Here is a 26,889-nt window from a genome sequence, read left to right as displayed (position 1 = left end):
GATCATTTTTTTAAGCTGCTGAGTTTTCAGAAGCCCTTCTAAGTGTGTTTTCTGTTTCATTCTCTTCGGCTCCATTAAGCACCAGAATGAAGAACTTTGAGGTATCTACCTCAGTATAAAGCTTTATAAACAAAACCCCAAGTAATGAAAAGTAAATAAATGTGAGCATAACCGGAAGGAGCAGTTAGGGTTTGGATTTAAGTTACTTTCCATTATTTTCAACCGAATTGTTAAATGGGGCAGCGCATTCACCGTGTGAGCGTGTGCCTGCGTGTGTCTGTGGGGCTCTGTGGCCTCCCATGGTTCCGAGGGCTCTCAACGCCCTGTGGCGAGCTCTCCGACGGCAGCAGGAAGCAAACGGAGCGGCGGAGGTGGAGTTCTCATCTCAGAACTGCAGACGCCGTCACCAGGCAGACGGAGGACAGGAGCTGAAGCAGCGCGTCAGAGCAGCCGTCAGCCCGCAGCCCGGATTTGCTGTCTGGAGGCTGGGGACGAAGCAGCGGTCCCGACATGCCCTTGGTTTTGGAAAGTACTTGCCGCCTGCGTGGAGTATCGCGTTTGGGAACGCCAGTGTCGGTCCCCAGGAATCCGGGAGCAGCACGTGCTGAAGCGAGCCCTCTCCCGTGGGCCTGACGCCGCCCTCCAGCCGTGCTTGGTCCGTGGGCGCGGGCCCTGACCGCCAGCACGGGAAGAGGCGGCCCTGCCAGGGCACGGAGTGTCTGCAGAGCCCAGAGGCACGCGGGCAGCCGCGTTGAGCAGCTGAACCAGCTGCCGAGGCGTATTCTGGTAAAACGACACCATCATGCGGTGCTGTACTTGATGCCGTATGGGAGTGTGCGAACCTTCCAGTCACCTCCAGTCTTGCAGGTGGGCAGGAGAGGTCGAAGGCCTGACGGGGTCCGCACGTGTGTGAAGCACAGAGGAGAGCCCGGTGCACGCGCCTGTTCATTTGTCTTCGGGAAGGCGAGCCAGCCGGCTCCCTCGGGGGCTCGCTGGTCCACTGCGTGCGGCACTGGTGCAGCTGCGGGACGTGGGTTAAAGCCACCCACCTCCACCTGTGGACGCCCCTGCCAGCCTCGCTCGGTGTTTCACAGCAGGAGGCGGCCATGCCCGTCGGGCACTTCGGTCCAGGGGATGAGGGGCGGCGACTTGGGCATTGGGATTTCTTTTTATAACTTTATTTTCTCAGTGTTCCAGAATTCATTGTTTTTTGGATTTTTTTAAAGGATTTTTATTTATTTATTTGACAGACAGAGATCACAAGTAGGCAGAGAGGCAGGCAGAGAGAGAGAGGAGGAAGCAGGCTCCCCGCTGAGCAGAGAGCCCCACGCAGGGTTCGATCCCAGGACCCTGAGATCATGACCTGAGCCGAAGGCAGAGGCTTTAACCCACTAACGTGGCACTCTTGCAGGGGCAGGTGCTGCTGGTCAGGAGGCGTGCGGGCCACGGGGCAGAAGGGGAGGCTGAGCCTGTGCGTCCATGGGGTAGAACTCTCCCGGAGGAAGAGAGTGGGCAGAGCTGGGCGCTCCAAGCTCTGGGAACGGTGATGCCTCAGACCCTAGAAGGTCTGCGGAGCCAGAGAACCCTAACTATGGCCCCAGCACAGCAAGCCCACAGACCAGTGGGACAGAATCAAGAGCCCAGGAGAAAAGCCCGCACATAAATGGGCAGCGAATGTAGGACAGGGGAGGAGTAGGCCGTCTCCTCAGCACTTGGTTCTGGGAGCACTGCACAGCTGCGTGGAGGAATGAATGGACCTTTGTGTCACACCGCACAAGATGGACAGGGAACCGAAGACAGAAACCGTAGAAGTTCAAGACGAAAACTCTTTGACATTGGCCTTCGCAGCATCTATTTGCATCTGTCTCCCCTGGGAGGGGCTGAAAAGCAAACAGATGGGATCTCATCAGACCAAAAAGCCTCTGCGCAGGAGAACCCAACAACAAAACGAAGAAGCAGCATATCGAACGGAAGATGCTTTCCAGCTGTCCGTCCGGTGAGGGGTTAACATCCAGACACGTGGGCAGAACTTAGACAACTTGTATCCGGCAACTGAACATTGGTGGAGGATCTGAAAAGACCTTTTTCCAAACAGAACCTGTTAGATCACCTACAAACGCGTGAAAAATTGCTCTGCATCGTTGATCACGAGAGAAACGCAAATCGAACTCGGGAGGCGCGTCTCCTCAGCCTGGCCCCAGGGGCTCGTTCACCAGCACGGAGCGGCAGGCCTTGGCGAGGGCGCAGAGGAAGGGGCAGCCTCGTGCACTGCAGGTGGGAGCGCAGACGGGTGCCACCCTGTGGGGAGCAGCGTGGAGGGTCCTCGAGATGCTAGACGTGGGGAGCAGCGTGGAGGGTCCTGGAGACGCGAGACGTGGGGAGCAGCGTGGAGGGTCCTCGAGACGCTAGACGTGGGGAGCAGCGTGGAGGGTCCTCGAGACGCTAGACGTGGGGTCCCCAGGGTCCACACAGCACTTGCACTTCTGGGTGTTTACCCAAAGAAAACGAACACTCGGTCACAAAGGTACGCACCAGCCCTGCGTTCGCAGCAGCCTTGTCGACAGTAGCCAAGATGTGGAAGCGGCGCCAGCCAGCGTCCGGAGCGGAGTGCCTGCCGGAGAGCTGATGGACACGTGCCGCTCGGCCGTTGAGACGGAATCTTGCCGTTTGTGACAAGGAAGGACCTGGGGGGCACGGTGCTCGGTGAAATGAGTCCGAGAAAAAGTTGTGGAATCTAAATGACCACCAAACATGGGGGACGCGGACGCAGAGAACGAGCAGGTGCTTGCCGCGGGGAGGGGTCGGGGAAGGCAAGACGGAACAGGATGCAGAGCTGCGAACCTCTGGTTATAAAGGGAGGGAGTCCTGGGGTGCAAAGTCCAGCGTGGGGAGTGTGGCCGGTCATACTGCAGTGACACGTGGGCAGCACGGGCAGGCGCTTGTCCCGGGGAGCGCGCCGTGACCTACCAAGAGCAGACCGCTGCCGTGTGCACCTGAAACGGACAGTGCACGTCCGTCATGCCCGGTTTCCCAGAAGAGAAATGTGCGAGGCATCCGTCCAGGCATGGGAGCAGATTTGTGACACACGGGTGCTCACCCAGAGGGAGCTGGGCGCATGCCCGGTGCTGTGCCCACCATCCCGCAGTGTGAGCTGGCGAGTGGGGCAGGGCCCTTTCCCTGGGGTCCTCTGTCACTTGCACCCCGTGCTTTACGAACCGGAGGAAGTAATAGTTTATTCTTGGTAGGAACTGTGCATGTGTAGTATTCTTATTTTTGACACACGTGTAAAGTTGTTGGTAATAAAAAGGTTGAAAGAAATACTGTTATTTATCGTAGTCATATTTATAAACTGCCCATGACCACAGCCCACCGTAAATTAGAAGCTGCAGGTTTGGTGTGCATCAGAGGAAAAAGTGTCTACACGAAGTTCTTTAATTATGTGAATCTAAGAAGTAAAAATTTTTTTATCATAATAATACGTTAAATGATTTTTCAGGGAACTGTTCATTTGGGCAGACTTAACGTGAGCTTGGGGCTTGTTCTAACAGGCATTAACGTACAGTATCTTTTGATAACAGAACTACCATGTTCATTTCAAATCTTTGATGTAAATAATTTCTAGATCTTCCTTACTTCATTTGGAGGTTGAAGATTAGGAGGTTGATTATTTTTAAGATTTTATTATTTGACAGAGAGATCACACATAGGCAGAGAGAGGAGGATGCAGGCTCCCTGCCTAGCAGAGAGCCCGATGTGGGGCCTGATCCCACGACCCTGAGATCACGACCTGAGCCGAAGGCAGAGGCTCCACCCACTGAGCCCCCCAGGCGCCCCGGTTGAATTATTTTTAATTACATTCTTTAATATAACCTAGTATTTTAACTAATTCTGCTTTAACTTCGTGAGGATGATACAACCAGAAAACCCTTTGAAATTGTACTTCCTACATAATTTTGATTTCAGGAAACTTAGGTGCCATTTAATTGAGGTACTAAAAGGGCTACATAGAATTCTGCAAAAAACAAAATTTATCGAACGGAGAAGCGTCCCTGAGAAGAGCTGCTGCTCTCTGAGATCCACGAGCCCCGGTGTACGTACCATGTCCGTTCCCGGAAGAAGGTTCGAGCCTCCGGAGCAGCAGCGTGAAAGACGGTTTCCTTTCTGTCAGAGTAGCCTCGGCGTCGTGGCAGGGCTCCGAGGCCGACGCGGGGGTCTGTTCGGGACGCTGCCGTGCGTGCAGTCACCGTAGGTGTGACGACGCTTACGCGCGGTCCCCCGTGCCGTGTGTGCCGAAGGAAACAAGCTCGTTGATACTTACGGGTGTCCTGTGGCCGGGCGGGAGGCCCAGCCTCCGACGGGCTGCGGATACGCTCGTGCCCACGCTGGGGACTGGGCCAGTCCGGGTCCTTGTCTGCTGAGAGGGAGGCTCCGCAGAGCCCAGGGTCACCCCCCGCGCGGACGTTTCATCCCCGCCCCGACCGCAGACGCCCAGCTGTTCACGCGGCCGCGGGTGGCTGTCCTCCTCGCGGCCGCGGTAAACAAAGTTCCTCCTGTGTTGTTGCGTCAGGTGACACACGTCACGGTGTTCGGGGCTTTCAGGGTCATGAAGGTGTGTGGCGTGGTGAGTCTGTGTGTCACTTTTAATGATAATTCCCCGGTTTTGAAATAACGTTAGCCTCTCCTTGCCTTTCGGGGCGCTACTTCACTGTGTTTGGCCGACCCCAGGCCCCCCATAACGTTGACCTGTGCGTGCTCCTCCCAGTACCACCTTCCTCACACGCAGGCGTGGAGGCCTTCCCCGTGCTCACACGCCTGTGTGCCGGCCCCCGCGGCCTGGCCGTCCCCAGGAGGGAGCCCCCGACCCGGCAGCCCCCCGGTGGGAGCCCAGGGCACGAGGAACTGCCCTCCTACTCACTGACCTTCCCGAGGCTCCACGTGATGCACACGGGGCCTAAGGGTTTGATGCTTCCATTTCTGTCCAATGAAAGTAATTTTTCAAAAGTGGGTTTTTTAAAAAACTGGTAGGCACACGAATTTGGGACTGATTGATGTCTTACACTGTAATGACAAAGATAGTGACTCTGTTTCCCCGTTCACGCCTGTCTCAGAACGGGTACAAGTAATATTCGCAGCAAACGGCGCATGTGAACTGAAAGGCAGAGCCGCCCTTCCCTCAGGAAGCCAGACCCTCCACGTGATCACCCGCTTTTCCGAGGGATCTGGGCGGGACGCGTGTCCTCCATGGGGAAGGACATCGCCGGCAGCCGGAACTACAGAGCAGAGCATTCCCACTGCCGAGGGGCACTCAGGTCTGAGAGCGTCGGCCCGTGAATGTCCATTACACGACAGGGGGGTCCTGGTCCCACTGGTGACCTTCCTCTGTGGCCTGGTCTTTGTCGCAGGAACCCTCACCCAGAACGAGATGGTGTTTAAGCGGCTGCACTTGGGGACCGTGTCCTACGGAGCGGACACGATGGACGAGATCCAGAGCCACCTCAGGAACCCATACACACAGGTGAGCCCGTTGGGGCTGGGGGGCCGCCTGCGGGAGTGCCAGGCTTGGCGAGCCGGCCTGAGCCTGTCGCATCCGCTAATCTCGAAATCGTCCAATGTCTTTGTCCTAAAACATTCAGTTCTCATTTATAAATCAGGAGACAGTTTCTGGGCCAATTTTAAGTAAGCATTTCTGTTCTATAAAATAATAAAAAAGTATAATGACCTTAAACCATTTATTCATATTAAATAATTTTCTTAGTGAAATAGTGGGAAAAAGTCACTCGCTATAGGAAGTATTTTTAAGACAGTTAAGTAGAATACTGCGTCACAGGTGTTTCTTACCAGTCCCTCTGTGTTTCTTTGTAATTAGTAAGACTTTCTCATATTTTTCTGCCTCTTCGATAAACGGACGTGGACACACAGCGTCCTGAGCTGTAGTGTCGCTGTCATTCGGCCTCAGTGGCTGCCTGTGCACCACAGCCCTGACGCTCCCGGGGCCTCTGTTTCTCCTCGGTCACCGTGAAGTGAAACTCCGACGTCCAGTGTTTCATCTGCAAGTACGTCGGCAGCTCTCGGAGGTGCAGGAGATGCACGGCCTCGTAGCCACAGTGTTTGCTGGAGGTTTTGTAGGCATGTGCTCTGCAAGTCCATCTGTGGCCCGGGACCGTCCTGACATGGGGCCCAAGGCGCCGTGTGTGCCCCGGTGACAGGACGTGGAGCCGGCAGATGCAGGCCACGGGCAGAGTTCATCTGAGGCCACGCGGGTCCCGTAGACTGTTCCCAGGGAGCATCCGCGTTGCACTCATCTGAATTCACCGATTATGTAACCAAACCTCACGACCCCAGGGCTTCTGAGATGCTCGTGCACAAAGCTGTGGTTTGAATCCAGGGCCAGCTGTCACTTTCCTGGGCTGCTTCTCTGCCTCTCTACTGGCCTCTTGTGAGGTTTGGTCACCCCGGTCGTAACAGGCTAGTGTAGCTCAGGCACAGACACACAGCTTGCCCGCCCCCTGGGGACAGGGACTTGCTGTGCGTGGACCACGGCTGCCCGAGGCTCCCGTGGGCCATCTGGCGGCAGTGCCCACAGAGGCTGTAGGCCCTGTGCATTCATGTCGTCCTTCTGACTTGACTTTCACAGCCGGGGCTGAGCCACGCACACCCTGAGCAGTTTTTGCTCTGACCAAATTCAGTGTAGGCTGCCTCGCAGTCAGCTTGTGCGGACCTTCTCTTCTGGAATGTTTCCCAGGATGGCGTATACTTTACTTTCCAAGACGCTGTGAAATGAAAACTATCTAATGGCTATGTTTATCGTATGTGATGATCACGTACACAGGCACACATACATGCACATGTACACTTAGAACCAAGCCCTTTCTTAAGTTGGATGTCACTGAGTTCAGTACAGGGTACTCTGTACTCTAGAACATTTGTCAACAGAAGGAAAATCTCAAAAAGGAGAGGGAATAAGACTTCCCTTCTCCTGGTAATCTAGGTCAAGGTCGAAACAGTACCAGGTAAAATCTGTTTTTAAAGAAATAAATTTACATTATCCGTGAATATTTTAATAGTTCCCAATAAGCTATTTTACTAGAGAAATTAAAAGCAGAAAGGATGTCACTGTAGAAAAACAGCAAATAGTTGATACTTGTTTCCATGGAGGAAGATTTTTTTAAAAATCTTTTTTTCTAAACTGCTTGTTGGTTGGCTGGTTAGATAGTACTTTTTGGAAGATTGATTTTATTCCTGGGATTCTGTCTTTTGATTAAGATGATAATCATCTACCAGGTCCTCTGCAGCGTGACCCAGAACTCCCAGATCTGATGATACGTGCACACTGGAGGCATGTGGGGACGGAGGGTGTCTCGGGAGCGGCCCGAGTGTGCGGAGTTAAGTCACACGGCTGCCAGTAACCCTGACTGAAGCCCTCTGCCGCGCCGCCGTAGGGGGAGGCGAGCCCGGGCGGCATGCTGGCTGGGGGCCACGGCGACGGGCCCCCGCCTGAGACAGCGCTGTCATCGGCCGCCGCCAGTCACGGCTCGGCAGCCCCGCTCGCCCCGTCCAGAAGGGACTCGCCTGCTCGGGAGCAAGAGAGCCGAGGCGTGTCTGTCCCTCTGCGGCGCAGGGGTGGCGGCGGGACAGACATGGGGCGCGGGACGTGGCGTCCGACGGTGGGGGCTGCCTCGGCCCGGCGTGCGGCGCTCGTGGTTCTGCCCAGAGCTGGGCTCTGACTCGGAGGCCGCCGCGGGTGGACTCGGTCGCTGCGCTCGCGGGCCGCGCCCGGTGCTTTCCTGCCCTCAGCTGCGTCCGCTTCGGCGCAGCCCGGAGGCGGGGGAGTGTGCGGCTCTGGTGCGTCCTTCCCGGAGGACAGGCAGGGCTCCTTGAGGGCTCAGCAGGGGTAGAGGAAAGCGCCGCGGCCGTCGGGACCGCGCGGCCCGTCTGGGGAGGGGACACCCGGGAGGCTTCGCGCGCAGGCCGCGGGACAGCGTCAGCGCGACCGGGCCAGGGTGTGAGCCGCGGCTCCGGGAGAGCTGCCCGCCCCCTGCCTCGCGGACACGTGCTCGTCACCCCGCGGCAGCCGTGTGCTCCCTTCTGTACGTTCGTATTTCCTCAGGCGCAGCCTCCGGCCGGCGGACATGCCGGCAGCGCGACGCCCCCCAGAAAAGCCCAATCCGCCGCTCCCAAAGTGCGGAGAAGCGTCAGCAGCCGAGTCCACGAAGCCGTGAGGGCCATCGCTCTGTGCCACAACGTGACCCCCGTGTACGAGCCTCGAGCCGGCGCGCCCGCGGAGGCCGAGGACGCGGAGGCGGACCAGGACTTCAGCGACGGGAACCGCACCTACCAGGCCGCCAGCCCCGATGAGGTCAGTCGGGGCCTTTCAGAGACTCTCAGAAACCAAACTGCCAGCGAGGCACGAGATTTCCTTCTGGGAGGGTGAGCGTGAGGGGAGCTTAGTTACCGCTTCGGATGGTGCCTGAGCTCCAGCCCGGAAGGCCTCAACGGCTCTTTGGGATCCGTGCATTTGGGCCTGCTGTGCCCGCATAGCCCAGAAAGTCCAGAGAGTGACTTCCTGGGAAACAGAGGAGAAAAGTCAGAGCTTGAGCGATGTCATAAACGGATTTGTGACCAAGTCAGATCCTAATGGAGCTGCTGCAGCCCGCGTTGTCCCTCATCGTGCCATCTCCGCTCCCCGTGAATCGTGAGGCCGGCCTGCTAAATTGACGGGTGGTCGGTTTGGGGTTTCTGCCAGAATTTAGCTATAGCATATTTATTTCAAAATAAATATGAGTTGGGTGGCTCAGTGGGTTAAAACCTCTGTTTTCGGCTCAGGTCATGGTCTCAGGGTCCTGGGATCGAGTCCCGCATCGGGCTCTCTGCTCAGCGGGGAACCTGTTTCCTCCTCTCTCTCTGCCTGACTCTCTGCCTGCTTGTGGTCTCTCTCTGTCAAATAAATAAATAAAATCTTTTAAAAAGAGAGAGAGAGAGAGAATTGAGATATAGAGCATTTCAAAAATCTACAGAAGACAGAAAGAGTAAAATCTTAAATGTAGCAGATTAGTCATTTCTGACGTTACATTTTTTTACTTTCATTTTTTATTTGTATTTTTTTGAAGATTTTATTTATTTTTGTCAGAGAGCACACAAGCAGGGGGAGAAGGAGAGGGAGAAGCAGGCTCTTCGCTGAGCAGGGACTCGATTCCAGGCCCTTGGAATCACGACCCGAGCTGAAGGCAGATGCTTAACCGCCTGAGCCACCTAGGCGCCCCCATTCTTTGACTTTTGGTAAAAGCCATTGTTAATTTGCCCGGCTCCCGTTCAGGCAGTGTATTTTAAATACCGTTTTCTTGCGCACTCTCTCGTAGTCAAGGTTACTGATCTGATTCTGTAATCAGACCGACAGCCGTGGAAGCAGCGGAAGCAAACAAGCTTCTTTAACTCCTCGTGGAATTAGATCCCATGATAACCCCCAAAAGTGCCCTCAGTCAGGGTTTAAGGAGGAAAATCAGATGTAACGTTTTATCAAAGAGAGGAGCCCGGTGGTTCTCGTAAACAGGACTACTTCAGAAGAGCGAGGTCGCTCCGCTCTCGTGACCTCACGGCAAGGGACAGGTGCCACTTTCCCCTGGGATGTCCGTGTCAGGGAGTCCCGAGGGCTGGGGCCTTGCGCTGCTGTTGGGAGCCGCAGCGTGAAGCCAGGAGTGCTGAGATACTGGGGTGTCACGTGCGCCGCAGAGTCTGGGCGGGGGCAGGAGCGTCACTGTTGTGCTCGGTGATGCTAAGGAAGAGCTCAGAAGACACACCTGTGAGTTTCCGGTGTTGGGAGAGGCGTGCTGTGAGTAATAGCTGGAGCCTGCTCAGGCCCCGCGGCCGGGAGGACTGCGTAGACGTGTATCGTGGCTGTGGCTGGCCAGGGCTCGTGTCCCGCTTCCCTGCGGCCAGGCACACCGGTCCTCAGGACCTCCCTGCTCCTTGAAAGCTCCTCGGGCCGATTGCGGCGTGTTTTGTTCCCAGAGGCGCCCTCTGTGTCTGCAGTCTCCTGGGAACCACCGCGGACGCGCTGGCACCCCTCACCCTGTCCGCCCAGCAGGGGGACTGACGGTTCTGTTTTCTTGTCTTTCTTGTGTATTTGCCATTTTCTGTTCCTAATGCCTGGTTCCAGAAGCACTGATTGCTGGGCCGAGTGCGGGGCCAACGCTTCTCCCTTCTGGAGATGCACCAAGTGGCGCCCACAGCGGAGAACCAGGGGGCGCCCGCCGGGGTGTGCAGCGAACACTGCGGCAGAGCAGGGGGCGCGCTGGGGCAGCGCTGGGGGCTGTGGTCCCTCCCCAGTGCCCCCACCGCAGGCCACACAGTGGAGACAGAGATGTGTGGACCGCTTACCTTGTTCTGACCTCGTGATGACAAGGAACCAAAATGCACAGCAGACTCACAGCATGTGACGAGGCTCTGTGCACCCTGTGTTATTTGAAACCAAATTTATTTTTAAAGATGTGCATAGGCACTTGCTTATTGAGTCAGGAAGTGACCTCACTGCAACCAGAGCGGTCTACTTCGGGAACACTAGGCCGCGTCGTTACTCGTGGAAGAGCGTAGAGGTGGTAGACACAGCCAAGAAGATGAAAGCTCCGTTTTTCTCTAACTGGAAAGCAGAGACCAGCCGCACTGGCCCCCGGCCTCCCCTCGACGCCTGCTTACACGGGGCCCCTCCTTGTCCTCCCGCAGCGGCCCCCCGGGTGTGCAGGTCTCAGCCAGTCCCCCGAGGCCCAGGCTGCAGGGAGGTGCTGGGACGGGGCTGCCGTGGGCGGAGACGGGGAGCTCCTCACGGTGATTACTTAGAAACCGGATTCCTGGGACCATCGGGCCTTGGCGTTCCACGGGACATAGAGCCCTGGAGTCCGTAGCCAGGTGGCATCAGAGTGGAAGGTCCTCCCCCGCTTCTGGTGCCTGACGACTTTGTGGCGGGGAGCTCCCGTCACGGGGTCACATCATCCCCCGGCGCGACAGAGGGAGGAGGCGCGGGGCGCGTGCGGAGGCCCAGCCCGCCGTCTCTCCGCCTCTCCTCGGCACGCTTGGTCTGGAGTCCGCTGGCCGGCGCACGGGACCTCGTTAGCACCACGGGTACACGCTGGAGGTCGTGTTGACCTATAAATACGGAGACGTCTGTTGTGCCCAGACCCCACGCGGCTTTGGGAAGCGTGTGCGTGGCCCATCTTGTTATCTGGTAACAGGAAATGTAGGCGACACTGCTAAGAGGAAGAGCTAAGCCAGCGGATCTCTAAACTGCCTCCGTCGCGAGCCAGCATGGGCCACGAAGGCCACAGCCCTCTGTGGACGTGGGCCACGTTCCGTTTCACATGAAGAAGGGGTTGAACACATTCTTTGCATGATGTAACATTCTAGAAATTCTCCAAATTGCCTACGACTGTACATTGAAAACTATTTCCCAGTCTTAAAGATGGGAAACTGAGGCCACAGATGTTTCTCAAGAAAAATCTTACTAGAAATTGTAAAAATACTATTTACATATTTACCTTATTACCTGCCAAAAGTTAATACAAGTTTTATTGAAAATACATGGGATTTTTCATCTTTAGGTATTTATATAACTTATAACACTTTTTAAATCTTAAATTAGATATTCACAGTAGAGCGGGATCTCATCGATTCCAAGATTACTGGACTCAGATAGAAACTGCCAGTCTTATCGCTGAATTTTTTCCTTGTTTAAAATTTCTTTCTACTTTGGAGATTGGACAATAATTAAAAGTAGCAACCCATTTAAGTAACCGGAAAAAAAAATCCCGAACATGTATTTTAAATCTGAAAATGAAGAAAATAGAGTTTGTCATAATTTTTTAAGAGCCCTTTCGATGCGATGTTTGCAGATCCCTCAGGCCCGAGGAAAATCATCTAAATGGTTCATTATTTAGCTTATTGAACTTCGCCGCACTTAGGTTGACGGATGATGGCGATGCTTCCCAATCACCAAAGCCCCGTTTTAAAAGCGTTTTTTATTGAACAAAGTGCTTAGGATATTGCACCCTGGAGCTTTATTCCAGGAAACGGCTCAATTGATGTTTTCTGTTTGACCTCAGCTCTGACCTCTCACAACACGTATGGTTAATAAGCAGCATTATCATGTCGGAGACGTCCCTGGTTTTGTGCGTTCTGCGTCCCGCCCTGCTCGTCTCGTCCCTGCGTGTTTGTGGCTCTCGTGTCCCCTTCAGCTTTCCAGAGAGTGTGACTGCAGGAGAACGTTCTCCTCGGTCCCTGCTAGCGCAGTCGCCGTTCTTCACCACGCAGGTGGCCTTCGTCTTCACTTTCCTCGAAGACAGGAAGGGTCTCCCTTACCTACAGACGTGCACAAACGGATGTTCATACGAATAAGGAAATTCTGGGGGAGTTGATGGTCAACCCTTAAAGGCTCTGTGAGGTCTGTGAGGTGCGGTCTTCAGCTTGCCGGGACGCGTCATCGTGGGACATCGGTGGACCTCGAAGGAGCAGCAAGTGGTGGTAACGTTCACGCGTCCGCGACGCATCTCGCCCTCCCCGGGGGGCCCGCTGACGCCCTGGCCCTGTCTCTCAGGACGCGTTCTCTCTCAGAGAAACTCACTTGCCGGCCACGTTGGCTCTTCCAGCCGCAGCACAGCAAAGAGCAGCGCAGTCAACCTTCCACGTTCCCGGGAGATTCCTGGGCGGAATTAAGACCCGTCCCCCTTCAGTTGTGTGTGTCCCGTGCGCGCCCCGAGTAACGCGAGCCAGCAGAGCGGACGCGCGCTCCGGAGCCGGAGCCTTGGTGCTCGCCGTCGCCGACCCCAGTGACCAGGGCACGTGGTGACACAAACCTGAAGAGTCTGGCTTCTTCGGGCCCAGAAGGAAGGCTTGGCCGAGATGTCTGATGCCTGCCGACCACCGCTGTGGCGGCGGTCCTCTCCCCGCGGCCTTCTGTGTCCCGTGTTGCGTCGGGCGCCGTCACCACTCCCCAGCCGGACACTTACTAGCACGAATGAGCGAACGTTGCCACCAGACCACAGGGGGGTTTTTTAGACGTGGAAGAATAGCACACGCTCAACGGCCTTTGGCTTCTGGACTCACCGAAGCGGCTCTCACGCACATGGTGTGCACCCGTTGTGCGTCTGCACGTGTGCGTGCCCAGCGCCGTGGGGTAAGCGGCGTGGCGTGGGCGCGTGGGGGGCCGGCCCCTCCCAGGACAGTGCCCCGTGCGCGCGGCCGGCCGTGACTGCTGGGCGGCAGCTTTTCTGGGTGTTGAGACTGTGCTCGTGTTTGTAGCGCGGGCGGGTCAGCAGCGTGGGGAACCGCACGCAGGTACGCGAGGCCCGTGGTCAGGGTACGGTCGATCACGTGCGCGGGAAGAAAGGTATCCCTGGCCTGTAGCTGGCAGGTGTGTGTATTTGATTGCTAATATGATGAGAGAAAGTTCTCCCAGGCTTTTCAGTAATAGCACAGAAGTTTCTGGATAATGAAATCGTAGAGAAAGACAAACGTTAAGATCTTCCCTCAAATTTTCTGTCCTATGGAAGGACCCTGGGAACACCGTCCTGCACCGGTTCCTTAGCAGGGAGAGTTGTGCGTGCGACAGAGACCGTGTGTCACTGAGCGGCTTGTGGATGAGCTCGCAGTCGGCGGAACTCGTCCTTTGAAGTGTATTAACCCTTTAAATTCGGAGTTATCTTTACATTTCACAGAAGATCTCGCAGGATTATGTCCTGTTGGAAGCAGCGGCTTCTGGAGGAACACTGCAGCACACGAGGAGGATTTGTTAAACCGCTTTCCCCGCATTTCATCCCAGTACTGACAAAACCATCGAAGCAGATCAAGTCAAGCAGTAGCACTGGAAACTTCCTTACTAAAGAGCCCATACCTGAGTGCCAGGACAGTTTCGTGTTCTGTGGGCCACGGATACAGGACCACGGGTGCTGGATGGCACGCCATCACAGACCGCACCCCCGGGAACAAGAAGAGGTGCACCTCTGGCCTTCTCCCCGACTGAGAGGGCCTCGCTGATGGGGAAGGCAGGCAGCCATGTGTTCCTGCTCCTGACATAAATTCTGAGCCAAAGACCTGACCATTTCTACCCAGCCCTCAGCAGCTTTGTATGTGTGTCCTGTTAGTACAGAGAACACAACCAAAGAGAAGCCCTGGTCAGGAGAGGCCAGAGATCCAAAGCAACGTCCTGCAAGCACCGAACAACTGTGCTCACACTCCAGCCTCCAGGTGCAGACGGCATTGTGGCCGGGGCGGCAGACGACGCTGCATTTCCCTTGGAGGACGTACCCTGGGAGCACTTAGCAGACAGACCAGAGGCTGTGTCCACCAGTAAGAAGAGACAGAACAAGTGAGCTCATATCGACTAAAAATTCAAAAGGATAAAGTAAAACCAGAGGAAAGTAGGAGAAAGAAAAGATAAGGAGAGCAAAAAGTAATGATTGAGAAGGCAATAAATTCAGAAATCATTAGCAAAATAGTAACTAGTATAAATAATACAAACCAGTGAGTACAAACTCAGTGCAAAATTAATCCAACATGAAACTTTTCTGGATCAAGGACGATATTCCAAAGGTTTCTAAATCAGTTCCTGAACCCAGCTTAATCCCAAATTCTAAAATCTGATCAAGATAACATAAACATACACACAGTAAGAGACTTACAGTTGAGCTAATGAACATAGACACAGAAATCCTGTCATCCCCCAGACCTACAGTGTGTTGAAAGACACGACCAGGTAGCATTTTCCCAGGCATAGAAGAGCAGTGCTGGGAGGGACGTGAGCAGGGCTCCGGAGGGGTCGGCTGTCGCGGGATAGTCGCCCCTCCACTAGGGAGTGCCTTCACAAACGTACTCACGTTGCTTCAGTACCCGTTCCTGATCGGAACAAACCAAGGAGGCCCTCTGCACATCCAGTAATAGTCCATGCAAAATAGAGAAGTCCGTCTTGAGCAGAATTCATGACACCAGCCGTAAGTTAGGACTCACCGTCACACCAGATAAACTCCACGATTGTTTCCAAGTGAAGACTAAAGCAGGAAGTCCGCTGGCACCAGTGCCATTTCACACAGTCCTGGACGTTCGATCCACACAGTATGTCAGCAAGCAGTCATGAGCGTTGCTACAAGGAAATAAGATCAGCACGTCAGCACCGCGTGACTGTGTATTTCAGCAACCAAAGAATCGTCATCCGGGAGACCCAGTAAAAACACACAGACCCACGTTTTTCTAATAATCAGCCACAACCTGCTACACTGAAGACGTTGCCCCATTCACATAGCAACAGCAATGAAGATATGTAATCATGAACCTAAGTAGAACTGTGTCATGTGGGAGGAAAAAACAGCTAATTTTAAAGCTGTGCTTCAGAGCATTGTTACCAGTCTTTACCTACACTCAGTCTCTTACCAGCTTCTGGGAGAGGTGTCCTCATTGACGTCGGTCACTGGGAGCCCTGGCCCCCCTTGGCAAACATCTGCGGAGTTTTAAGCCCTCCACTGTCTAGATTTCTTCAAAATCTACTGAAACTACATCTGCAAGATTAAACATCCTTTACAAATTCCTTATATTATGCCTGATTGGTCTGTTTTGAAAACAGTTAACGTCACTCAATGTGAAGGTTGCAGTGTGTGTTGTTTAATAAGTTAAGCCACACACGTTTGCATTAACTACGCTACGGATCTGTGTTTTACCAGCATGGGAGAACCTGCTGTGAAGAGCACTGTGCCGGGAGTCCATGGTCTTGAGCCTTGGAGCCCCTCACCCCTGTCAGGCCTCCACTACCACTTGCGGGAGAGCAAGGCTGGACGTTGTGCGCACACCGGGGGTTCCCCCCGCTCTCTCGCAGTCAGCACAATACCCAAAGCAGTCTCAGGCCTCACATGTCATCAAGGACTATGATTCGCAGTTGCACACCTTCCCACATCCAGGCCCACGTGTTCAACCAAACATTTAAGGGAAATAATAACAATTCTATATAAACTCTTCCCAAATACGGTAGGGGAGGAAACACACTTGTGTGGTGTTAAACGGACACCGGTATCAGACAAAGGCATCATGAGAGAGCCACGGACCAGCCACTTGGTGTTATTTGTACTGGCTGTGAGTGTGGGCGCAGACGTCCCACGGAGGGAGGCCGGATAAAGCCCAGCAGGATCCGAGAAGGAGAACACTTCCGATCAGATGAAGCTTACCCCAGGAAGGCAGGGCTGGTTGGGTGCTCGTCTGTCAGTCAGTGATCCACGGACCACGGGGGACAGTCCGCGTGATGGTTCCAGGAGCTTCAGGGGGAAAAGCACTTGGCAAAAATCCAGCATCTGTTCCTGATAAAATCTCTCTGTAAACTCGGGGTAAGAGCATCTGTGCAGTCTAACAAGGACGTCTGTGAGAAACCCTGCCGCTGACACGGTGCGCCCTAGGAAACAGTGGTAACTTGCTTCTCGTGTTCGGAGCAGGCCGGGGTGCCCGCTCTCCCACGCAGAACTAGCCGGGCGCTAACACAAAAGGGAGATACAAAGCAGAGAGGAAGAAAACTGTCCTTTTTGGTGGAGGATATGATTATCCCCGTAGAAAATCCCAAAGGTGCTACTAAAAAGAGTGGTAATGTTTAAGAAGTAGATTGACCAAAATCGCACATCATACATGTACAAAAATTAGGTACGTGTTTATACACTAACAGGGAGCAAATTGAGATGTTTCATTGGACCATGTATACTGCACCAAAGCACACGAAGTACTTAAGGATAACGTGAACCAACGCACACAGAATCGGTCTGCCGTCGGCACCAAGCCCATGACGGAGAGTCGAAGAGGGCCTGTGCGTGAGGGTGAGTCGTACTCCAAACGGGAAGGTGCCGGCTGACTTCTGCGACGATGCCCAGGGGTTGAGGTGGGGTTGATGCCAGAGCGACGGGACTGTCGTACACAAAGCTTCAACCAGGATCTCTCCCCATGTACAAAACTTGACTCAAGAGACACCGGGGGACGCAGTCGGTTCCAGCCATGATCCAGGGTCCTAGGATTGATTCTTGCGTCAGGCTCCCTTCTCCGCGGGAAGGCTGCTTCCTCCTCCTCCCACTCATGCTCTATGTCTCTTTCAAATAAATACTTGTTTTTAAAAATTAACTCAAATTGGTCACAGATGTGTAGAAAACCTAAGAGTATAAAATTTCTAGAAGAAAAAAATCTGGGGGCGCCTGGGTGGCTCAGTGGGTTAAAGCCTCTGCCTTCGGCTTGGGTTATGGTCTCAGGGTCCTGGATCGAGCCCCACATCGGGCTCTCTGCTCAGCGGGGAGCCTGCCTCCTCCTCTCTGCCTACTTGGGATCTCTGTCTGTCCAATAAATAAATAAAATCTTTAAAAAAAAAAAAAGAAAAAATATGTAGGCTTGAGTCAGTGATTTCATGGGACACAGCAGAGTTTGTAGAAGAAGTTGTTGATGGTAAAAACCACATTCTTCAGAAGACACCATTAAGGCGAGGGCAAGCCACAGAGCTGTAGAATGTTTGTGAAATACATCCCTGGCCAACGGGGGGGAACCACAAGACATGAGGACTTCTCAGAACCCGGCAACGAGAGACCCTCCCCCCCACCCACCGCATCTTAAACGTTGGCAAGAGATCCGGACCGCGCTGCCGAGAAGAGGTGTCGGCCATATCAAACAGCAGGAGCGGTGAGGCTTCGTGCGTCTGTCAGCGTTTCGTGGGGGAAGAACTGGCTGGAAACCTGAGGGGGAGAGACGGTGCTCAGACCCCACGACGCTGGGCACCGGGAGAGTGCCGCCGGGCGCAGGTGCTAAGGACGGAGCCATTTGCGTACCCGCGCGTGGTGTAGGGGCCTGTCCCCCTCCGTTCTGAAGCCATTCCGGGTAAGAGACTCTGAGTTCTCTCTTCTCGAAGGAATGTTTTGTGCTGCCCCCGAAAACACTGCAGTGAGCCCAGTAGACCTCGGGGGCCTCAAGCATAAAGCTTCTAGAACCTCTGTGGGTTCCGGTGTGGAAGGTGACGTGTAAGCCCACCCCTGGGCGCGTGTGTGGGCTGCAGTGAGGGCCGCAGCAGAAAGCTCAGGCGCGTGAGGAGCAGAGTGGGAGGGAGCCGGGACGTGGCACCTCAGACCGTCCGCGAAGCCTTCCCGGTGGTGGAGGCAGGAGTCGCAGCCTGGGGGACTGGCTGGAGAGACGGGCAGGCTCGCCGGCACAGCCCTGAACGCACACCCGGGCCAGGCAGAGGCTCCAGTGGGCCGGCGGGTTTGCTCCCAGGCTGGTGTCCTCCGCCACGAGCCCGCCTTCCGTGGGCCCGAGCCACACGGCAGCCCTCCGGGCGTCTGCGCTCACGCGGTCATTACTTGGGTGGCTTCAGGCTTCGTAGCCACATTACACACCAGCGCAGCTCGTGTGCTTTTGCGAAGTTTGTATATTTTAATCACTTAAATGTCTTAGGACGAAAATAGAGCCAAATGAATTTGTATGAAATGAATTTGTATGAATTTTGACCTGGTTCCCTTTACGCCCACTGTGCTCTGAGTCGAGAAGGTAAAGCTCAAAACCAGAACCGGACACTCTGCTCACGCCTCCCGCGCGCTTGGAGCCACTTGTGTGATGCGGGCCAGGTCCTGAGCACACTGGCGGGAAGCCCTCCGCAAACACCTTGTGTCCACGTCCGTCCCTGGGGTTGGCTCTTTATACGCATGTCGCCGAAACAGGATTTTGTTTCATCCAAAGGGATCCTCTCACCCCCGAGCGGTTTCGTCGTGACCGTGCCCGCAGCATCTGTCGTCCGCTTGGGCTTGTGCAGAGCTCATCCTCGGACGGTGATGGCTGCGCACAGTCGGCCTGGCGCGCTGGCCAGGTGCGAGCCGCTGGACGGCTTCATGGGTCGTGACGTCCGTCATCCACCGATGTAGGTCCGCGCGTGTGGGCCGCGGATCCCGCCTGGTGGGGCGCGGAGGGGGTGGCGGCGTGTCCTCGGAAGCGTCCAGTTTAGGGTCAGAGCGTCAGAGGCCCCTTTCACTGGGGACGTTCAGAATTCACCTGGGGAGTCCTGGGCCATTTGCAGCGCGTAGTGAGGTTTTACGGGAAACTTGTGTCCAGGGTGCCTGTGCTGTCCCACCGGAAGCGGGCTGTGGGATTGTTGGCCCCTGTTGGCTGTGCTCTTTCCGGTGACGGCCCCCCGTCTTTCCGTAGTTCTGTAATCAGGACTGTGTTGCCGGAGCTCCAGACCGTAGCGCTGTGGTAGCCGGATACGGTCTCGGGATCTGGGCAAACCTCAGGAGCTTACGAACTCTCTGGAAAGCCAGAGAACGTGAGTTCTAACTCGAGCTGCACGGTGACTCGCTATTCAACAGCGCACACGCCTGCGGGATGCGAGGCTTGCATCTGCCCCGGCTGCTCTGTTCAGGAGCCAGACGCGGCCGCGGTTACTGTCTGCAAACCGACCACCCAGCCCGGGGCCGGGGCGGGGGGTGCAGGCGGGAGGAGTCGAAAAGAGCCACTCGGGAGTGCTCCTGGGGGTGGCCTGGAGTCGGGCTCCCCCGCCCGCGGAGCGTCCACCCCGGCTGGAGCAGACACTGACTGCAGCCCAGGAGGCCGCCGCGGATGCCCGACTCCGGGTGGCACAGTCAGTCACGGAGGCCACCACCCTGCAGGGGGCGTGCCCGCCACCCTGGGGCTGTCCCACCGGGCGGTGCCGAGCGGGGACCCGACAACACTCGGGCCGCCTGAGGCCTTGCTGCTGTGGGAAGACCGGCCGTCCTGCCTTCAGTTCTGCCACGTCTAACACAGGGTCTCCACCTGTGGCCCTGGTCACCCCATTCTAGATGGCTTGACGTAGTCTTAAAAAGCGGTGAAAAATCCCGAAACCAATCAAAAGGCAGGTTTTTTTCTTTTACTCTCTCCCCAAGGCCGTGCCCAGTACCACCCGGCCGTCTCCACTTGGCTTTTCCGTTCTCTGCCTGACCTGGGGCATTCCCACTGCTGACCTGGGCAGGCTCACCTGCCCTGCAGAGTCTCAGCTGGGGAGTCTCCCGGGACTTGGCAGACACGTGCTCTGCACGTGGTCAGACGTATACTGCAGTTCAGGGTCCGTGGGACCTTCTTCCAGCCTTGTGTCCCCGAGCAGGACTGTGCCCAGCCTTCAGACTCGCGTCCTCCACGGCAGGTCCACCGCGGCAGGTCCTCCACGGCAGGACCGGTGGGGCCAGCGGAAGAGGTGCACAGGCCGGGGTCCCCGAGAGGCCTGACGTGAGCGCCCTCTCCCCCTCTCCCCATGGGTCGTGTGCACAGCGCTCACTGGTCACAGCAGTGACGTGCACGGATGCGGCCAGCCCAGGAAGCCCACCCGAGTCTTGGCCTCCAGGCTTTTCATCGGAGGTCATTCGTGGAGACACGGGTGACCCCCTGTGGCTGACCTTCACTTCCAGCTCCGGTAGGTCAGGGGAAGCCCACGAGGCCAGCTCCGCTCCGGAAAGCACATGGATGGTGCAGAGCATGTGCAGTTGGCTGCTGGTTCCCACGGTGCCGCGGTCCCTCCCATGTTGCTCCCCGGGCTGAGCGCAGGCCCAGCAGGCCAGGCTTTGTGCAGAGTCAGGCGCCGGCCTGGACGCAGGGGACGCTCTGGCCTTGCATTCGCTCCCCGGCGCGGTGAGGGGTCGCAGCATGCTCTCCTGACTCTGAGCCTCTCTGCGGTGGCTTCGGTCCCTCACTGCGTTCCGGCAGAACGTGAAAACTGCCGGCAAGTCATTTCTAGACGGCAGTCTGCACGGTACTTGATGGAAGCGTACACGTTGTTGCCGTGTGTGCAATTGATCTTCGGGAAGGGAGGGGCGTTGTACTGAAAGAACTAATAGACAAAAGTGGAAATTGGCCCATTTCTTATATTTCCCACAAAAAGGGCAGCTAGGCTCCTGGGCTCTAGGACAGCGGGCTCCTGAGGTGCAACAGAGGAAATCTGGCACGTCTGACATGGTCTGACCCGCCCAGACCCTGTACCGATTCGGGGGTTCGGGCCTACTTTTGTTCCGAGTTTTGCTTCAGCTCTTTAAACTGCGTCCCCAGCCTGCTGAGCACATTGTCAAATCTGGTCAGTGCTTTTGGGTACCCAGCAGGTACCTCCTACATCAGGACACCTGGTGGTGTCCAGGCCACCAGGATGCGGAGGTGACCCTGACCCGGGCTGTCTGTGCAGATGCCCTCGTGGGCGGGGCTCGCCCAGGGTGTCCGGATGGCGCTCTCCGAGATGTGCCGGCAGGACGAGCGCTCCACGCCGCTCGAGCTGGTTGTGACGTGACACTTGCTGTCGTAAATCTGTAAGTCAGCTGACAGTGTGATTTGACTAATTTAAAAGAAACATCTACAAAGGGAATATTTGCACACGGCACATAGCTGTTCCTGCCTCGGCAAGCAGACTTGTGCCCAGCGACGGGCGGGGGGCCAGGCGTGGGCCGCGGGGCTGGACAAGTGGGCTAGGAGGCCTCCCCTTAGGCAGCCGGCTCTGAAGGACTGTGGCACCATCGGGCAGCTCGTCCACGACGGGCCACCGTCAGTCTGCTCCCCGGGGACGGGACTGGCCTTGAGGGGAGGAGCCAGCAGGAGAAAGGGGCTTTGAACCCTTTATGCTTTTATATAGGACTGCATTTCTGACTCTGGCTCTGAAGTAACCAAAAATCCAGCATAGTTACTCAGTTCTGCTTTTCTGGAATTACCCTGTTGCCCTCACTGTGGGCTAACTCCCTACGCAAACTTTTTAGGTGAGAAGTTTCTGCCAGGTGAATTCTGATGGATGCGTTGAGTTATTTATTTATAAAATAAAGTGAAATTGTAAGCTGTATAAATAGGCCTTTACGATCCTAGACCCACAGTCGTGCGTGTCTGTTCGGTACCTTTACAAGATATTCACGACGGGAAATAAAGGCATCCCAGTAAAGGAGCCCATGTCGTCTGTTGGAAATCCCTTCCTAGCCAGCCCCATGTAGCATGGCCGTTTCCGCCGTCCCGAAGTCGTTCTTGCTGGCAGGGCCCAGAATGGGGCAGAGTAAGGCCCTCGGCTGTGTTCCAGAGCGCCTGCAGTCCCCAAACCTGGAAGTGTTTCGTGCCCGTTTTTCCCGCCTTATTATCTTCAGACGCCCCAGCCTCCACAGCAGGGCCCTGGTCAAGTTGGAAGCATAAAAACAGCAAGCATCTCCTCACCCTAGTTTAACTGTTGTGCTAGAACCTTCCAGTAGTTCCAGCCACGGGAACTACCTAGAAAGCCCCACTTTAAAAGTGATCCCTGGTCTGCCCAAGGGACGTCTCAGGTGGCATCTGTGGAAAGGAAGGGTAGAACCCAAACCTCGACCCAGATGTACGGAGTGTCCTGGTGGCCTGAGAGGTGGCCTGGCTGCCACTGCCCTACAGATGAGGAGCTGGGGTGGAGTTGACCTGGGCGATCCCGCCCCGAAGCCAGAGAGCAGAGCCTCCTCGTGGCCTGTCCTCACGTGACTCGACAGTGGACGCTAGGGCTCAGCAGTGACATTCTGCTCCCCAGACAGAACCCACTATGCTCCCGAAGCGTTTGCTTTCTCCAGTCCTAGGGGACCTGCTGGACACGCAGGCGAGGACAGATCTCCAGCAAGGGTGCGGCGCTCGGCCGGGGAGAGACCCTGGTGTCACAGGAAGCCCCACACGGGGCCCTGGGAGGAGCTGGGCGGGGGCGGGGGGCCTGGTGGCGGGGAGTACTGCCTTCTGCTCACGTGGCCTCACGAGTCCCCGGTCTCCCGCAGGTGGCCCTGGTGCAGTGGACGGAGAGCGTCGGCCTCACCCTGGTCAGCAGAGACCTGGCCTCCATGCAGCTGCGGAGCCCCAGCGGCCAGCTCCTGACCTTCAGCGTCCTGCAGACGTTCCCGTTCACCTCGGAGAGCAAGCGCATGGGAATCATCGTGCGGGTAGCCTGGTCGCTCGTGCTCCCGCGGGCCGGCGCGGCTCGGGGCTCGTCCCTGCTCTGTCAGACCGCCTGTGCTGCTTGCTGGGTTTTGATACAAAATCTAGGAATGGGTGCTGGGAAGCTAGTGAGGCTCTGGTGGGAGCGAGTTCAGGTGACCCTCCGGAGACGACGAGGGCAGAGCAGGGGAGCGGCGCTCGCGACTCATTCCGGGACAGCAGCGCTTCCGACAGCAGCGGCGTGCGGGGAGCTTTGAGGAGGAGGATTTAGGACCAGAAAGTGGCTGACATGCATTTCTTGAATATTTTGAGCAGACACCAAACCTATCTCAGAAGTGGCGAACCACGGAGGGCACGTTCAGTCAGCTGTGAAAATTCGAGAGAATTAACCTTCCTCTCGCGGCCTGAGGCGTCACCTCCGCGGACAGGCTGTTGCCGCAGCCGCGGCTCAGGACCTCGAGATCCCGCTTATGGTCTCGGTCTCGGTTGCCCGCGCGTCTCGGGGCCGCGGCGCCCTGCATAGCATAGGTTCAGGGAGCCCCGCTTTCCCTAGTGCGCTCCTGTGCGCGGCCGCTCCTGCCCGGGAGCAGCCTGGCCTAAAGCTGCCTGTTTCCTTCTGTCCCAGGATGAGTCCACGGCGGAGATCACCTTCTACATGAAGGGGGCCGACGTGGCCATGTCCCCCATCGTGCAGTACAACGACTGGCTGGAGGAGGAGGTAAGCCGCGCCCCGCCCCGCAGCACGCGCGGGTACTGCCCTAACCGGCAGAAATCCGGACTCCGCCTCTCAAACCACAGACGGTACCGCTTTCCGCGGTGTTGCGTGGTCCGGTTCGGCGCCGTTGCATAAAGCAGAAAGACGGGAGGCCTGCGGAGCCGCGAACAGCTCCCCGTATAACAGCCACCGCAGCCGGTGGTGTGGGACCGCGTGCGGGCGTGCCAGTGCCCCGATGGGTAGTGTCTTGTCGGTATTGGTGAAAACCTAGCGTGACAGGCATCACTAAAAATGCTGAGGTGATGCTGCATATACAGCCAAAGTTACATTTTAATGTATTTATTTTGTAATCTATGTTATTGGCAATATTTTGATAAGGATTTTAATATCATTCTGATTTTTATGTAGAATTCACTTTAAAAAAAGAAAAGAAGCTAAAACGTACGTGATCAGTCCTATGTTTCATCAGATTCTCTCTCAAGAGAGAGTTCATGTGCAGCCTCGTGAGATTATGTTGTTGTCCACGTTTCTGTGTGAGCAGAAAAGCTTGAGTTCAGAAGGAGACTGATGTGGGTGTGTGTCAGCGTCGGTGTCCACGGGTCAACCCGCCGTGGCCCGGTGTGGTCGGTCAGTACGGCAGCCGCACCCCCGCGTCCACGGCCGTATTGGCGATACAAATCAATAGCTCCTTCAGGCACTTGGATTTAATCAGGCACATGAATAAATTAAATTCCCTGAAGACCTAGTAAAATGCCATAAAAATTACTTTCGGTCATAATGATGTACAATTAATTATAAAATACTTGTTTAATTTATTTAGCTTTATGAGGTCACGTCAATAAGTGTCTTGCAACAGACAGATAATGTCAGGTTGTTTTACACAAAGATAGCTTTATGAAAAGTCCTTTGTGCGTGCATTCTCCCAAGGTTACATTTCCTTCCCTTACATAAATCTCCGATCCCCTACCCACGTCCTTGTTGTATTAACCGTTATCTTCTGAAAACCTGTACCTTGTTTAAAACAAACACAAACACAAACGCAGCGGCGTGTTTTGGGAGCCTGAGCGTGCCCGGAGCGCCTCTGTCTCAGGGAGGCTTGCACGCTGGGCTCTTGGCCGTGAGCTTCTGTTCTCCACGTCCTGAGCGCGTCGGACGCGTGCCACCAACACTTCCTCAGCCCCGCCCAGCGAGGGCCGGTTGTGTAGAAACCCTCAACGTGCACAGACGTGGCGTGGCCAGGTCCCGGCCGCGGGAAGTGTCGGGTACGTGGCCTGCTTCCTCCACGTGCCGGTGTGTAACGCGGGGCAGAACTGGGGATCGGGGGAGGTGTGGGGGCGCAGGACCAGCGCTCTGCTGGGAGGCGCGCGCCGCGGCGTTCTGCGCGCTTCAGACCTCGCAGCCAGGTGGGTCAGAGAGGCCCTCGGAGAGCTGCCGTCGCTCGTCCTCTCTTCGCCGATTTGAAGTCCTGCGGGCGGCTGCAGTGGCGGCCTCGGTCAGACCCGAGCGCCCCCCGGGAGCACGGCCGTGTGGGACCGCCAGCCTCGCCCCGGGGACGGTGCGGGAGGGCGTCGGGGCACGAGCGCGTGTGCGAAGTCGCGTCTGGACCGTTGGCCGCGGGTGTGTGCTCGTCCCTGGCGACGTGGGGTTCCCAGTCCCGCCTCGTTGTCAGTGCGTGGGAGGAGCGGGCCTCCGGCAAATATGAGGCTCCCTCGTGGCCGCGACTCTGCCTGTGGCTTGGCAGCAGCGCCCGGCATCGCGGCGGGGCCGCACCGTGTGCGAGCCTCCTGGTAGCCCTGTCCCTGCCACTAACGGAGAGCGGCCGCTGGCGCCAGACGGTGTGCCTGACGCCAGGGTCACGCGTGTATCTTCGGGTGCCCGCGGGGGACTGCGGCCCTGGCTGTGGTCGTAGCCCCTTGCTGTTGGCTCAAAGTGCTCCGGACGCCTGCGCCCCAGGGCTGTGGGCCAGGCTGGAGCCTCCACTGTGGCCCTGAGAGCCCCCCACGCCCAGAGCTGACCGCTGTGGCGTTCTCCATCCCGCACCTGTGCAGGCTCCCATGCTTTGAACCATTTAAACTTGTTCCTCGGAGTTTGAAACTTAAGAGTCAACCAGGAAGAGAGGAAGGGATCTGAGGAGCCGCAGTGGCCTGGGCGAGCCGTGGCTGGTTGGTGGTAGTGTTTCGGGGAATGGTATAGCTCAGCGCTCACATTGTTTTTTAGACTTTGTTTTTCACGGAAACCCTGTTCTGAAACACTGCTGTTGACGTCTGCAGCTTGGGCGCGGCTCGGGCGGCACCTGGTCATCGGACTTCCTGTCCATGCATCCGTCCCCACCGGCCGTGGTCAGCCTCTTCTCCCTGGGACACTTTCTCTCCATTTCCCCTGCTCTTCCCGCGGGGCCTCTGGGGCGTGGCGCCAGGGACGCTGCCTTGTTCGCTCACCTCGGGGTCGAGGCCGGTGACCAGCCCGGGACCCTGGCCTCTGCCCGCCGGTCCAGGACAGGGCTCGTACTCGGGGTGAGACGGCCGCCGGCCCCGCAGGGCGGTGCTCACACCTTTCTAAGCCACACGTTTTGAGGGCCTCGGCAGGCCTCGTGCCCCGGGGCAGCGTCCCATCCGTGCAGCCCAAGGGAGACGGCACAGTCCCTGAAGGCGGGGGACACACAGCTCCCAAGAGGCAGCGTCTGCTCCGGCTGCACCCGCCGCCTCGGTCTCTGCCGGCTGCGCGGGCCGCTGCGTGCACAGCCTCGGGTGTCGCTCTTCGGTGCCCATCCGCATGCGTGCAGGCGGTGTCGGCATCTCTGGGCCCCGTCCCACGTGGGGGGCACCGGCGAGCCTCTGTGAGGGCAGGGCGGGGCACCAGCCTCTTCTCTGCTGACGGCTGGGTACCAGTCCCGTCAGAGGCCCAGAATCAGCCTGTTCTCCCCCCATCATCACTTTAAACTGCCCAGTGTTTCCTCTAACGGATGGAAAACAGTGTTACTTTGGTGCATTCTCTGTGCCTGGAGCGGATACCTTTCCGCGCACCTGTGAGTGCGTTTCTGTCTTGTGTTCAAGAACTCGAGCCTGGGTCTGTGGCCTCACTCTGGGCCCTCCTCCCTGCAGAAGATCCAGACCGCAGCGCGAAGCCCCGGGACTCTTGGGGTCCTCCCCTCCCCGCACTGCGCTGCCACACAAGACCACTCTTCCCCCTCCTCCCCAGCTGTACCCCCATGGGAGCCCACTCCTCTCCCTCCCGCTCCCCCCACAGCACTGCCACACGAAGCTCTC

At 56.6% G+C, this 26,889-nt stretch overlaps 1 protein-coding gene across 9 annotated transcripts in view; it reads left to right on the top strand.

Moving 5' to 3' along the window:
- Positions 1 to 26,889, top strand: part of ATP9B (ATPase phospholipid transporting 9B (putative)) — a 223,685-nt gene that overhangs the window by 171,721 nt on the left and 25,075 nt on the right. For 8 of the 9 annotated variants that reach the window (XM_044242779.1, XM_044242783.1, XM_044242781.1 and 5 more), the window contains 4 exons: positions 5,403 to 5,515; positions 8,108 to 8,356; positions 22,752 to 22,913; positions 23,534 to 23,626. In XM_044242779.1, the coding sequence (XP_044098714.1) occupies positions 5,403 to 5,515; positions 8,108 to 8,356; positions 22,752 to 22,913; positions 23,534 to 23,626 (617 nt within the window). The remainder of the gene's footprint in view (positions 1 to 5,402; positions 5,516 to 8,107; positions 8,357 to 22,751; positions 22,914 to 23,533; positions 23,627 to 26,889) is intronic. The other variant, XM_044242785.1, reaches the window with a different exon arrangement.

Source organism: Neovison vison, chromosome 3, assembly GCF_020171115.1.
Source record: "Neovison vison isolate M4711 chromosome 3, ASM_NN_V1, whole genome shotgun sequence".
NCBI lineage: Eukaryota > Metazoa > Chordata > Mammalia > Carnivora > Mustelidae > Neogale > Neogale vison.
This window is presented reverse-complemented; position numbering and strand designations above follow the sequence as displayed.